The sequence below is a fragment of the Bidens hawaiensis genome, unplaced genomic scaffold (genome assembly GCF_021521415.1).
Source record: "Bidens hawaiensis isolate Kalapana, Puna unplaced genomic scaffold, B.hawaiensis_p1.1 tig00026938_1, whole genome shotgun sequence".
Lineage (NCBI taxonomy): Eukaryota > Viridiplantae > Streptophyta > Magnoliopsida > Asterales > Asteraceae > Bidens > Bidens hawaiensis.
The window spans coordinates 248,411-264,725 of NW_027494350.1; the positions used below are offsets into that span (position 1 = coordinate 248,411).

Sequence of the window (16,315 nt, forward strand, 5' to 3'; positions counted from 1 at the left end):
ATATATATATATATATATATATATATATATATATAGCTACAACACCACTACACTCTTAAAACAAAAATTCACTTTTCACTGACTGGCGTCACATATCACAAGTCGCCCCATTTTGTAGCCCTTCCACTACACATAGCCTTAAAGGTAATGCCATTTATTTGAACATGGATATTATTGTTAAACTGAATTAAGAGTTAAGTTCAGTTGAAACTTGAAACTATAATCAACTTATGTGCATTAAAAGAATATAATTCAATGAGGTTTGTATCCATGTTTTTCAACACTTTGTTTTCAAAGAAGCATGGTTATGCATAAACTTTAGAGGTAAGGATCCAAACATTAACTCATTTAACCACCTCCAGTGGACCATTTCTTTTTTAAGTAGAACACAAATTTATGTATGTTTTTTTCTTTTCAACAACCGGTGCAACCGGTTACCAAGAACTCTAAAAGGCTTACCACCCGCATACAACCCACGTTATCCTAATATGAATCCACATGGGCCGGGAATCGAATTTGGGATGCGATAACAATTTCTTTTGTCCAACTCAATTGTTAGTCCCACAATATTCAAATGACTACATTAAAAATATAAATGGTTACATGAATGCTCATCATAATACAATTTAGTATTTGATCATCACTGTTTATCGACATGTAACGCATTTGATCCTTGAAATTAACTGACGTTAGTTTTTCGATAATATGAATAATGTCGGAACATGAACAATTATTAATAAATAGATTAAAAGTACATAAAATTAATAATCGACAAATTTCAAGTACTTTAAGAAAAACAAATAAAAGCAAATTATTACAACAATCACCACTAACCATAACACCATTACTTGTAGAAATTGTTCTTAAGTCTATGAAACTGAGTCAACTCACCAATTTTAAAACTTCAATGACCGTTCGCCACCTCGGTCCCTTTTTTTGCATAATATCTCCGGTACTTCATGTCAACTTCAGTCAAATAGTAGGTGCCCGGAGCAAGATGACTCGTGTACTTGCTTGTCACATAATCCTTGCCACCATATCTGTGCTCCATCACGTGCATTAGCTCCACAAATTTTTCAGGCTCCAACTGCACGTATACAGTTATTTGGTTATAGATTTAATTATTATATAATTTATTATTTATTTTGAATAATTGCATACCTCTGTTCTTGTCTTCAACTTATGTTCAACATTCATGACCTTTGCAATGTTTTGCAAACTAAAAGGCGATTTGCCTTCTGTAAGACGTAGTGAAAACATTGTGGCGGTTAATCCACTCCCGTATGAGAACATCATCACGCGTTTTCCATCCTGAAATTGCATGAAAAGTAACAACGGTTTTAGAATCTGTAAATGGACAGATTTATAAGGGCAAATTGGTCAACGAGAAATATACCAGAGAGTTAGTCTTGTTGTGGATAAGGGAAGCAAATGCAGCATATAAAGATGCAGTGTACATGTTTCCCAGTTGTTTGGGAATCAACGTTCCCGGTTGCACCTTTTTATCATATTTGGGTTTTGCCACTTGTTGGGACACCTGTAAAACGTGTTGATTGTTGATTTTTATTTAAACTATATATTTGATTTGATTTTATAATATGGTATAAAATGATAAAGGTACCTTTTCAAGATCACGACTTTGATAGCTCTCGTCTCCGTTTAAAGATGTAAACGGTCCTAGCTTCTCTTTGGCAGATTCATCAACAGAGCTATAAATAACAGGAGATTGATTGTTTGAGAAATTAGTAAGAATGGAAAATCTGATATATATATACACACACACACATATGATCATCACCTGGCATTTCTAGCAACATCATTGAACACCAAACGAGCAAAGCTCTTTTGTACAAGCTGCATAAATTCAAATAAATGTAAGTTCAACTATTTATTTCTTGAAGATTCATAAGTAGTCAAGCCAGAAAGCAAATAATATAATGGATAAAGTTATAATAACCTTGTTATATGGACTATGAAATACAAAATAGTCAGCATCAGCCATTGAGAATTGCTTGCCTTGCAATTTCTCATATCTATAATTTGCAAGACTTTGGTTAACTGTCTTGTAATATAATGCAATATTGGAGTTTAAATTAATAACTTAATAGAAACCTTACTTTTGACAGTATCCTTTGTAGCAAGAATCAAGTGCCATTAGATAACAAGTTTGAGATAGCTTTCCATCAACAACCTAAGACAATGTTCAGTAGTTATTAGAAATAAAAGTGGCGGTATTGGCCCTCATTCCCTCACTTGTAAATGGATTGATTCGGGTTATGCTTTATCACTAACCGAAAGTCATCCAAAGTGTATATTTGATGCATAAACCATAAAAATAATTTTTTTCAAGTATTCAATTGTTATTGAAAACAATAGAATTCCTGTAATCATACTTAACATGCTCACTATTTGGGGGAAAACTGGGCCTGTAAATGAACCGAACGTTCAGTAACAGTTTGTGAACCATTACGTGGGAAATTCGTTTACGTTTGTTTATTTAATAAACGAAAGAACGTGAGAAAAAAATCTTGTTCATTTGGTTAACGAAACAACAAGACACATGCCTGCCTCATTCATTTATGCTCATGAACGTCCGTTCATTTAAATCCGTTTATGTTCGTTACTTTACATGTAGTATTTAAGTTTGTTAATTTGCGTTCATTAATGATTCAATTAAATTTTTTTGTCCATTACAATTTAGCCTAGCTTTAATAACTTTTTAGACCCAACACATTGTTCTTCACATTACTTTCAAGTTTTAACTACTTTTACTCAGTTGTGTCTGTTCACCTATGTTCAGTCACATTCGTTCGTCTATAGTATATACTGTTAACAAACAAGCATAAACAAACACAAACATGTTCATTTTCTTAACAAACAAACACGAGCACGTTCATTTTCTTAACAAACACGAAAAAATGTTCACGTTAGATCCTTTGTCTAGTTAAAGTTAAACAAACACGAACATGTTTCGTTCCTGTTCGTTCAGTTCGTTTATAAGCGTAGGAAAAATTAAGCTTTTGGGCCAACCATGAACTTTTGTTATTGGATTGAGAAATACCGGATACTCGCTTGCAAGATCAGGTTTGTAGAAGTCATAAGCATGGGCCATATGGCTAGCCCTTAATTTGCTTTCAAATGCAATAGGAGCATCCGGGCCTATGAGCATAGCAATCGCACCTGCTCCACCTGTCGGTCGAGCCGGTCCCTCAGCATAAACCTAGTCAAAGTAATGTCCAGTCAGCAGTTGATAATGACTCGATTTGCATTTTAACAAATATCAAACTTTAGATTATATTTTTAGTAAATATGGGACAGTTACCGCACTGTCTGTAGAGACAACTAATCCGTATCGTCCATCCCATGAACTACTTTCTACCCAATTCACACAGTTAAACAATGCTGCAGTTCCACCATAACAAGCATTGGTTGAATCAACACCTTCAATGTCTGTATTCCCACAGTCTTCAAAGATTTTCATTAAAAAGGTTTTGATGGATTTGCTCTTGTCTATCACAGTTTCACTACCGACTTCCAACCGACCGATTTGTTTTGGATCAATCCCATACTTCTCAAGTAGTGAAGTGACAGCTGTCAATCTGAAAATGAAATATTAAATTATTAATCCAATGATGGTATACAAATATAATATATTGATCCTTTAAGAAAAAGATACCGACCCCATAGAAATGACATCTTCAACCTCTGAACAAAACGCCATGCAATCTTGTCCGAGACCAATGGTGTATTTTCCTTTACTCACTCCATCAAAGTCTTCTAGGACATCCTGATAAAGTAATAACCAAATATAGCAATAAAGACCTCATTTCTAGTAACAAAATACAACCAACATATTGCATTAACCAACACCTATATTCCAAATACGAGGCAAACATAAATGCACTGCATAACAGCCTTATATTTTAGCTTCATAACCCTGTTTTAAAGTAGTTAGCAATACAAAACCGAAAACAGATCAAGTAAAAAATAAGCAACTTATTAAGCTGCAATTCAACAAAAAAAAACACTTGTATAAACAAAGCTTTTGATCCAAACATGACAACATGTATCATCATTGCTCAATCCTCATAGAGCTTACAACAACAACAACAACCATACCTAGTAAGATCCCATAAATAGCAATGCTACAAACAGGGTCTGGGGAGGGTGGGATCTAGGCTAACCGTACCTCTGTTCCAAAGAACAGAGAGGTTGCTTCCAAAGAGACCCTCGGCTCCGAATCCTCATAGAGCTTGTCATATAAAAATAAAAAATAATAATAGTAATAAAAAAAACTAAATCTCCGAAATACGGATATGTTTATTAGTTCTACCAACAACTATATTCCATATAAGAGGCGTACACAAATACAGTCCATGAAAGTCTTGTACTAGTTTGCTATATAATATTCGAAAACAAATCATTAATAAGCCTATTAACACTATAGTCCTTAATATACCTTCCGCTCCAATTCGCTAAAAACACTCAATCCTCATAAAGCTTGTGAAACATCCTAATAAATAAACAAAAAAAAGACTCTAAATCTACAACAAACGGATTTATTTATTTATTTATTAGATCCATACACATAGTGGCGGACCTAGAAAATTTTCTCACAAGAGTCTGTACTAAAAATAAATATCTCAAGGGACGGCGGACCGCATACCACAAGGTTAGATCCGCCCTTATTAACCAGACACCAAACTTATTGGAGGTCAAACAAATATAATAAAGTCTAACAAATTAACAGCTTATTTAAGTCATAATAACAATTAGCACTTAATAATTCCCAAAATGTAGTACTGTTTACCTAAATCCATAACCTAACAATAAACAAATTATTATTATCCAATAATATTCAGTGTGAATTGAATTAAATTGAATTGAAATGAATCCGTACGAAGAGTAGAATAGGAGTTGTACGGTACAAGTAAATAAATTAGGTTAAAGAGATTAAGAAGTAGAATAATAATAATAATACCTGTTGGATACAAGTAGGAGGGAAGTAGATTTCGATGGCGAGGATTCCAGCGTTTTGAGGAGCCATTGGATTGCAGTTCCGGCGATGAAGAATTAATTAATAATAAACGATCTGAACTCCGGTTGGTTGGTTGCCGGAATTTGATTGATATTATTATTACGCCGGAGGAATCTTTTGTGAGGAGAAGGTGGAGGCGTTACATGCTATTGCTGCTGCTGGTGCTTGCTTATATATATACATACAAACAGGGAACTTGCTATACTCTTGCTCACTATGATATACTTTTACCCTTTATTTTAGGTTTATTTACTCTTTTGCCATTGGGAATGACCGGGTCTGGGTTGAGCGTGAGATACTCGAGATTGGTTCGTATAGCGTAGGTGTGTTCAAAGACGGATATCCGTACATTTCGGGTTCAGATTCAGATTTCTGAATTTCAAAAAAAAAATTATTATAACAAATTTAAAAAACAACTTTTAAAAATATTTCGGATATCCGAAAATATCCGACAAAATTATCTGAAATATATTAAATATTCCGATATTTATAAATAATATTTATTTGAACTGTCCGAAAATTTTCAAAGTCACTATCTGAATCCAAAATTTCGGATATTTGAATTTTTGGATACGGATTCGGATTATTTTTAACACACGTAGTATAACGTTTATAATGAGCTGAGTTGTGGTCTCGAGCTCATATTAAAGCTCTTTTAGTAAACGAGATTGAGCCAAAGATTAAGTAACATGTCTGACTCGCTTAAACGAGGCAGTTATATTAAGTATATAAGTATACAGTGATTAATTATTATAAGTCACGTTTGTATAAATAATGTATATCAATAAAATGAAATAAATAAATAATAATCATTGTGGCATATATAGAAGAAAAATCAAGGGGCTATCCCAAAATTATTTTTGGAGTAGAGTTAAGTGGTATCCGATACACAAAACAAATAATAAAAAAAAATGCACTAGTATTGCACTTTGTTAAGATAGTCTAGAATAGCTCGGGCACCACTTGAGGCCTCATAAATTCTTCCTTGATTAAGCAAGTTGTGCTCAAGCTCAAACTTTATAAATATAGTTTTAAAACAAGCCCAACTCAACTCAAATTTACCTACACTTGTTTATACCGCTACGTGTGATAATGATATTATTCGCATATTGACATATATAAACAAACGTACTTTTATCATCTTCACTAGGCTAAATGATAATTTATTATATAACTCACTCACCATACACTACGAGTTTGATATTCATTCATGCCACTATATAAATATCGTCTATTTTTTTCGTCTACATATCTAAGGGTATTAGTTTTATAAATATCTAACTTTAGAATAAGATACTTATTTTTTTGGGTTTGGTATAGCTAAATTTGTATGGATAGAGATCTCTCATAAAATTATGTATCATTTGTCTTATAATGACGTCATATATCGTTTTCCTATTTTAATTATGACAACACGTATAGCTAACTACTTGTTTTCATTTTATATTAAACTATTAGATATTAAAATGTTTAAAATTACTTTTACTTAGGAAACAAAATAAAAGTAGGTTTCTTTTAAGAATTGAATTGCTTAAGATGGAATACTTCAACAAAATTATAATGTTCTATATCTGGTTTATTCTGTTAATTAATTATGCATGTACCATGAACTCAAAAGATATAGATTGTTACTTAAAGAATGTAGAATTTGATAACGTTTGTTTTTATCATCCTTGTTAATTCATAAGTTTTTATTCTAGTTTAGAGGTGCTTAGATCATTCATAGAATCCATCTATATAATTTAACTAAATCATTTCATTTTTTAGAATGCATCTCTCACTTTCTAATAACCTCTCACAACACATCCGCATGTATATTTCTTATTTAATTAAACAATATACTTTTATTCCTTTTTTAATTATTTTTCTTCCTTCTTTCCCTCACACCTACACAAATAATATGAAAAAATAGATATGGAGGTGAATTTACGCTTTTAAGAACATTATCAAAATATCCATCATCTTCATCTCTATAATTACACTACATTTCTCTCTCATACTTAATTAAAAAATATAGTTTTTATATATTTATCATTACAGTTTTCTCTCTCTTCTAATCATAACCAATTCAACAAATATTAAAAAAAAATATGAGCAAACTTTGTTTCCCTAAAATTATAAAAATCACTACATTTTCTCTCTGCACCATATAATTTATACTCACAAATCACTCAAATCTCATCTTATAATTGCAAACTTTCCTCACATACTTTAAGGTGATGTGTTTGTTTTCCCCTAATAATTCGGGGTTAAATGGAGTGAGTTATTAAGGTTTTTTTGATTAAATATAGAGATCAGATTGGGAAAACATAGGGATGACAAAAAAGCCTGAGCCTGATGGGTAGCCTGATGGGACGGGTATACCCGAAACCCGATAGGTATGAGATTAGCATTTAAAAATATTCGCGGGGACGGGTTATGGGATTAGATGATACCCAGACCGATTACCCAAAAATACATACCTGTTTACCCCAATTATATACCCGAAAAATTCTTTGTATTTCATAGGTTGTGAAGCATATATATAAGAAATTATATAAAAATTATAATGATATTATTTATTTATTGCCACGTTTTTATATATGAGTGCATTATATTTAAATTTATAATAGTTGTTGTATGAATAAAAGGAATAAAATAATTATAATAATTAAAAAAAATGTACCTGAAAGTCCCAACGGGTATACCCGATACCCACGGGTATGCCCGATACCTGACGGGTAATGGGCCGGGTATAAGACACGGTTTTACAAACGGGTATAGAAATGAAATTACCAATACCTAGCCCGTTGCCATCCCTAGAAATACACACTCGGGCATTCATATCATCATATGAGCATCTCTAATTCTATTTGCGTCTATAAAATTTAGTAAAAATCATAAAAATCTTGCATTTTTCACCTTACATAAGCTTCATATTTTAGTTATAGGAATGACAACGAGGAAGTTCTATATATAAATGCTTTAGTTGTATAAAATATATTTCATCATATCTTTATCATTTAGCACATAGGTTTCATTATTCATCTCTCCCCCAACCGACTATCCATGTTTTCTCTTCTAATTTACACTTTGTGCCAGTGGCGGAACTTGAACATTCAAGTCGAAGGGGCCGGAATTTGAATATTTAAATGGGTGTCAAAAATATTAGAACTTATATTTATAGTTTTTAAACAATTAAATTCAAAGTTCAAACTATATTTATACTTATAGCTTTTATATTTATATTAATTTATTCACCTACATTTCATTTTTCACATTGCATTTCATTTTTCACGAATTCTAAGGTAAATCTAGCGGATAAGTTAAATTAAAAAAAATACAGTAACTTAATTGATTATATCATTATATATGCAAAGCAAAGTTCATTATATTAAAAAGGTAATTACTTTTATAAAATCTAAAAAGTAATTTAAAAACATCACATTTGTAGTTGGTGCACTCCAGTGGTCTATTTGTAGGTTAGTAGCATTTTATCTTGTAAACAGAATGGACAAAAATATAATAAAATATATATTCTCCTCCTTCTTCTTCATAACTTGCAGGTCGGCCATCGGAAAAAAAGTATACTCCGGATGACTGCCAATTCTTCTAACCAGAAAAACGGGAGGGGTGCCCCTATTAAGTTCTCGTGTCCAACTCACTCTATATGGTGAAGTTAGGAAGAGCCATATAATGCTATAAAGTTAAAGAACAAGGTTGAAACTCAAACCACATAACAAACATCTCTTTGGAGATTTATATATAAAGCAAAATATGTTTATTATTATAAAATTTATTCAGTAAGGTACTACATATGCAGAATTAAATAGTAATAGTAAGAATAAGATAGCATAAAAGTTGACCAATTACAGTTGGTATAATAAAGCTGATTGAAATATTATATTTTTGTTGTACCATAAACAAATAAAGAATTAGTAGCTGATTAGAATTGAAATCTTTTAAAAAAAACAACTAAAAGAAACTAATAATAATTATGTGATCATGCCACTCTAAAGTCCTTCCATGCTATGGTCCAAAATAGTCAAATGAGACATGCAAGAATGCTGAGGTAAGGTAACCTTAATTAAAATCTATGCCATCGATGGCATCTAATTGTTAGACGTGTAAAATTCTTTTGTTAGATACTTAGATATAACCACACCCTAAAAGCAATACTAGTCGACAGGTATGAAAGCGATAATGATATTTTCATCCCAACACGTACACGATCAAGGGTGAGCGTTGATGGATTCTGCGCGTACTCATCGTTTTATTGTTAGAATCTTAAATGTTCTAACAAATTATTCAAGAATGCATTTATAAGATACATATAATATATTTAAAAAAAAAAGGTGTATTGCTTTTATTAATTTCAACTATTATCTTTTGGTTGTTGTCAGTCACAATTAACGAATTGGTTGATAACGATCTCACAATTTATCATATTTGTTTCGACCGATCAACGACTAAGACTACGTGTAGTGGACGGAGCCCCTACGGGGTGTTTGCATCATGTGGCGCTACGTAATCATAGGGGTTTTTTTGGCAAAAATAAATGTAGTGGATGAAGTCCCTTTCAACCATTAATTATTAATTTTCTATTTATTTTATGATTTTTGTAATAAAATAAAAAAGTTTGTTCTTTGAGGTGGGAAAATACCGGATTCTTCATATACAAAATAACAACTTATGGGATAACAAAACTTCAAGAACATAAATATATAAACAAGAACTTGCATCTCAAAGTTGAATCTAACACTTTAAGGCCTAATTTGACAACTAACCCAAACTCTAACAACTTATAGCAAACAAGGTCATCAAAACTCACCCAAACCTCCATCAATAGCAGACAATTCTATCACCACAACTCACCTAAATTGATATATTTGACCAAGTCTTCACACCATGACCAACCAATCACATTCCTCCCTCTTCCCCTCATTCGACATTTCCCACAAAACGCCCATCACCAAGCTTCAACCCAAACCCCCCCCCCCCCGGGTGGTGGTGTTGTTGTTTCCAGGCTTTTTGAGTAGGCAAAACGTCCCACTACACCCGATCAAACAGAATTTTAATATCGTTGGCTACAAGTCGCCAAAAAAAATAACTTTACTTAAAGCATCACCATAATCTTTTCTTGTTACCGATTATAATTAGAGGTACAATTCATGTTTCAATTAAAAAACATTAGAAAAAGCCTATAATGTTACAGTCAAAATAGTATAATAATTTGGTATTATTAACTATATATAACAAGAAACCTAATGCTACAGTAAATGTAATATAGGTCCAATCAGTGGTAGCCACTAAGGGTTTTTTTTTAATATTTCGAAATCTATTTTTGTATTTATTGAATTGCAACTAATAATGGTAACAAAAACGGAAGCTGGTGTGGTGATATTGTTATGTTGTTGTAAGATGCAAACCCGAGTTAGAATCTCCATGTGGCCGGTTTTGGTGTTTTTTTAAAATATAATAGACTTTTGTATTTATAGATTTCATACTAAATTATGTAATGAAAAAAATAAAATGATATAGTGATAAAGTTATTGTAATGTATTATGTTCTCTGTGTGTCTGAATCTTTCGATCGGCACAACCTCTAGTTAATTTATTTTGAATTGTATAATTTTAAGCCTTTAATATAAATTTGGGCAAAGCATTGGATGTGCCACACAAGAGTGTTGAAATATTCAAGAATGGGAGGATGACAATAGAGTTGCTTTCTTTATTCTTTATTCTTAAAAGTGTCCCCTTTTGAAAAATGCATGCAGCATTAATATATGGTTTCATGTAATAATCAATTAGATATATAAGTAAACACATGTCATGGGGTTAGGGCAGTAAAGGAACCGAATATTTAATAAATTAGTTGTGAATTGTTTGGTTGGATATTCGTGTATATTTGTTCGGCTAATGAGTGTACATGAATAAAAAAATTTATTCGATTTGCTAAATGAGCAAAGACAAACAAAGACGATGTTTGTTCAATGTGTTCGTGTACGTTCGACAACGTGTTCGTTTGGATCCCTTTTCGTTCGTTAATACATGCTTGTTTGTGTGTCATTCTTTTGTGTTCGTGAACCGTTCACGAACAAGTTTACTTTCATAGTGAACGAACACGAACAAAAAATTTTGTTCAACTAGGCGCTCATGAGTTATTCGTTCAATAAAAGTTTAACAAACAAAAGTTTTTTCTCATGACTTAAAAGCTTCAAGCTCCTTGAACCAAACAAGGTTTTTTCTTAAAAGTTTGAAGCTCCTAAAAGCCTTTTTGTCAAACATACCCGATGTGAATATTCTTTGTATAGAACATGAATGCTACAAAATTTAAAGCATAATCAATATCACTACATCAGCCATCTATAAACTATAGACTATATTACTTGATATTTCGACGGGTAACACAACAAATTAAATCCTATATTTTGCTCTTATATTTTTTTTAAAATAATGTTATGCTATATCTTGTTTGTATCTATTCAAATTGTAAATAAATAAATGCGTGACTTATGGATATAATATTGCTTAGGCTTACATTTTATTATTTTCTTTTATTATACCTTTTTAGCCTAACTCCAATATATATATATAACAAAATATAAATTATTTATTTTATATCTTACCTTTTCTAAAAGGGCAAGAAAATGATAATGGTTCGAATGCAATATTTGTTTTGTATAACGAACAAACATGTAGGTGAACAGTGAAAAATTAAAATAAAAAAGGAAAATTTGTATAGATTAGTTTGTACATAACATACATACATACATATTTGTATTTGAAAAGTAAAACTTTTAACTATAAATCATTGATAAAATTTTTTAAATGATTTAGCTCTATTATTTTTTTACTCATAATAATTATCGTATTGAAATGAACATCGTCCACTATGGGTGTATGGGCCATGTGTGGATCAACTGCGACTTCTAATCGATAGTGGTGCTTCCTACCCTTTACGGTGGTGATGCAATGGTCGGCTTTCAAACAAAATCCAGTAAACATAATCAATGGCCGCTAGGTACGCAAACCCTAACTGATGATCAATCCTCTCGACAATGCGCCAAGAACCTTGGTGAGGAACCTTAACGGCGACGGAGGAGACTGACTGTTTTGATGGTTCTTGTGTGATCCTGATAGATAGCCGCAGCTATGTGTTATGGATTAAAGTTGTTATGGATTAACCGCACACACGAACTGAACACAAACATGTACACGAAAAGCAAATAAATGAACACGATGATTTAACGTAATTCTGTCTAGACTGGCTTATATTCATGGGGTTTCTAATTTCGAGAAAAAATTAAAACCAATATATAAACGGACTAGGGCCGGCTGCACCCTTCCTCTTTTCTTGACAAAACCCAGCCCAAACGGCCTATGAACCCAACAACTCACCATAACACACGTGAAAAAGTAGTTTTGTAGTCCCTCTCATATATTACCATTCTAAGTAGAAAGTTAGAGATGATGACCATTATAGGGATGAGCAAATCGGTACCGAGAGATGATGACATTATAGGATGAGTACCGATTGGTACCGGTACCGATCCCGAAATCGGTACCGATTTGGTACCGAATCGGTACCATGGTTTTAAGTTTCGGGATCGGTACGGTATCGGTACCGGTACCGCTACGGTACGGTACCGGTATTTCCCGATTTTTTACCCTCGGTACCGGTACTATCCTGGTACCGTACCGGTACCGAACCGAATATTTCGGTACCGGTACCGATACCAAGAATTTCTAATTTTCGAGAATGGGAAAATCAGGATCGGTACCAATCGGTACCGGTACCATCCCATGCTCATCCCTAGGCCATTAGGTGTAATCAATTGATGGGGATGCTCATGAATCATATGATGTATGAATAAGATTGGAAGTTGGATAACTAAGAAAAAATATTTATTGACTTTTAAATTTCTTCCTTATGACTTTTAGTTCACTTCATCCATTTTGATTTAATTTTAATGAATCTTGAATATGTTACTTGCTTCATTTTACAAATTTTCAATTATGAATTTGGTTTTATTCATGCAGTTGTCTTACGGTAAACCCAATCAATGATTGTTGTAAGTGCGACTTATTTAGAGCATCGACTGATAACACCTAACAAACCTTGATAACATCAAATCATCAAGGAAAATTGGCTTTTATTGGTCTAAACTATTTTATTTTTGCCGGCGCTGGTCCCAACTATCATTTTGGTTGGCAACGGTCCCAACTTTCACATATGTTGATTCCACCAGTCCGCGACTAACGGAGTACTAACTCCGTTAGGTAAATGCTGATGTTTCCGTCCTAGTTGTCAAAATCATGTGACATGGCTGCTTACGTGGACCTGTATGTGTATTATGCTTCTCTCTCAAGCCCTAACTGAATCAGTTAATCGATTTCACTCTCAAACCTTGGAAACACTCTGCTCGTAAGAGTTCATCATCATCATCATCATCTAAAGAACCCTATATTCTTCTACAATGGTGGACAATTATTTTGGGAAAGAAGGAGCCGATAGTTGCTGCCATACGCCACAAGCAGCGGCAACGGTGGATTTTGAAGGTGGTAGCGACACACGATTATGGTTGGACAGAATCAAAAGACGGTGGTAGGGGTACACAGAGATGGTTGGGCAGAATCAGAGGACGGTGGTAGCGGTACACGAAGATATCAGAAGGCGGTAGCGTCGACGTGATTTAGGTTTCCGCTATGATAAGACGATCATCTCAAACCGACTCGCTCAGTGATGAAGACGACATAATGAAATGAAAGACATTGAAGGTTGATGTATTTTTTTTATATTCTTTTAAATGCAAATTTCTATTACTTTACAAGACTCGAACATTGAATCTTTGAGTGTCTAATTACTAAGAGACTCAAATGAAGGGTGTTTAATAAGTAAATTAAATTGATAAGTACTTGTAAACTTAACAAGTTTTGTGGAGAGTAAACGTATAAAGTTTATATATGAACTTATACTTATCACAAAAACCATGAGTATATACCTCTAATATCTATGAATTTTAAGAGGTCTCCTGTATTTACAAATATTTGTTTTAATCAATTAGATATTTAAATTGTGACGATCAATATACATCTTTTCAAGGGTAATTCAGTTTTGACACAAAAACATGATGCACACGGTGCATGTCACATTCCATTAAAAACACATGTTTGATGTGTTTCCTATGCATATTTGAATAACTATTTTGTAACATAATTATATATATAGCTAGCGGAGCTTGTTGTCACAAAGTTCTTATTGGGTCACGTGGCAGCGCCTGTTCATGCCATGTCATACGACTTTTTTCTAATATGTAATTTTTTGTTGGTACCGTAATAAGTGTTAATGAAACCGGCCCAATTCGCGTTGACTTCCCACCGTAAGAGCTAAACGTTGTTTCACATGTGTTATTTTTTTTTTTTGTATTATAAGTTATACGAATATTATGGGCATTTACTAATTTGATTATTGTGAGTTTTGTGTTTAGTGTTGGTACCGTAATTTGTGTGACTTTTATCATAAGCTATATATATCTTTTATTATAAGTTAAACGAATGTTGTTGTTTTCTGGTATGGGTATCTTAATAAACTTAACTCATACCAACCAGATACAAACCTAGTTACTTAGTATTAATAGGACTTTCAAGTGGAAAATTCTATGGCCTTGTGGGATACACCTAGAGGTGGATAAAACCGGTTTTAAACCCAAACCGAACCGGTTTGGTCAACGGCTGGTTAAAACCGGTTTGACACAAAACGGTTCGGTTTATAAACCGGTTCAGAAACAAGATAGGCGGCCTGGTCAAACCGGTTCTGAAGCTGGAGGTTTGGGTAAGTTTGAGAACCGGTTTGGGTGAAATCGATTTTAAACCCAAACCGGTTTGGTTCGGTTTGTCTAAAACCGGTCCCAAACCGGTTTTTTTTCACCTTTAGATACACCTAACTAGGCCCAACACATATTAATTCACCATAATTTAGCCCATGAGGTTTCCTTCCTCACATCTCACAATAATGAACTCTTGTATTCTCTATTATACTCTTATAACAATACATGTACATTTATGTACATGTCAATTATAAGAAATCATTGACTGGTTTGCATGTTAGAGTGTGGTCAAGAGGCTTCGAGTACCTTGACGCCTTGTAACGTGTTTATTCATGGTGTTTTACAACTCTCGATACATGAAGAAGATGAAGTGGGCCTGATTTTTCTCCTTAAGTACCGTGTGATGATCTTCGATAGCCATGTCGATCAATTCTTATAGAGACAACACAAGATAACCATACACACACATTTCGTAGTACATGTGAATATGTGATACATAACATACTTTACGCTTATGCCAACTCTTGCTATATATGTCAAGTATTGTGTGTTAGTTTCTGAATGGCGTATTATATTTATAACGTGCTATTGAATAGCGGATGGATATTGTTATATTTTGATAGTATTATATGAATAAATAAATATTTATGATTAAACAATTTAGATAGCCAAGTAAACATTCATATTTGATTATTTATATTTGATCAAAAGGCTTGTAGCCTAGCTAGCAGTATCAAGATGTATTAGTTGTATTCCATCTCAAGTATATAAATTTTTTGGGAATATCCCATTGAATAGTATTCTAAAATTTTAATTACAATACTATTCTAAATAAAAATTGTATTGTAATTTTCATGAAATTCTATGATCTCCTAATTTACAAAAGCCCAAGAGGGTGAAGAGGCCACAAACGTTTGTTAGTGGATAAACTAGACAAGTTTTATCTTCAAAACGAGCCCAGAGAAAACCATTTAAGCCCAAATATATAGCATGGGCTTTTATATGCAAAATTACCCAAACCATCTATTGTTGTTGCTCTTGTTCTTCATTCTGTCAGAGTCAGACTGTCACTATTGGAAATGATAAGGGGAAAACTAGCCCAAAACATCATTTGTGAGGTTATTTTGGGTTGTCAGTTGTATATACAATGGTGGTGGGGAGAGGGTTGGGCCAATCACAATCTTTTGTCTAAAAATTAAAAAAATAATAATTGTGTAATGATTAAAAGGGGCGTTTTACCACTACACAACTTTTTGCAAAACTAGCCATTACTGACTGGGATGCCACGTGTCTGAAAACTCCCGATTGTGCTTAGTTACCACTATACGTGGTCTTAAAGCCTTTCAAAGTTACTGAGTATCTATTGTAATTATATATTAATATTACATATGGATACATTTTAGATATGATAATTATCTAACTAGTCTAATACAAAGGTCTCATTTTCATGTGTGACAATGCCAAAGTGC

At 33.0% G+C, this 16,315-nt stretch overlaps 1 protein-coding gene across 1 annotated transcript; it reads right to left on the reverse strand.

Moving 5' to 3' along the window:
• Positions 1-829: 829 nt before the first annotated feature.
• Positions 830-5,201, reverse strand: LOC143574458 (hydroxymethylglutaryl-CoA synthase-like). The gene is made up of 11 exons (XM_077059071.1): positions 4,982-5,201; positions 3,681-3,787; positions 3,323-3,599; positions 3,062-3,220; positions 2,118-2,191; positions 1,958-2,033; positions 1,799-1,854; positions 1,622-1,709; positions 1,397-1,537; positions 1,162-1,311; positions 830-1,087 (listed from the first exon to the last, which is right to left on the reverse strand). The coding sequence occupies exons 1-11, from the start codon at positions 5,045-5,047 to the stop codon at positions 905-907; spliced, it is 1,377 nt and encodes a 458-aa protein (XP_076915186.1). The 5' UTR covers positions 5,048-5,201; the 3' UTR covers positions 830-904.
• Between the last annotated feature and the right edge of the window lie 11,114 nt (positions 5,202-16,315).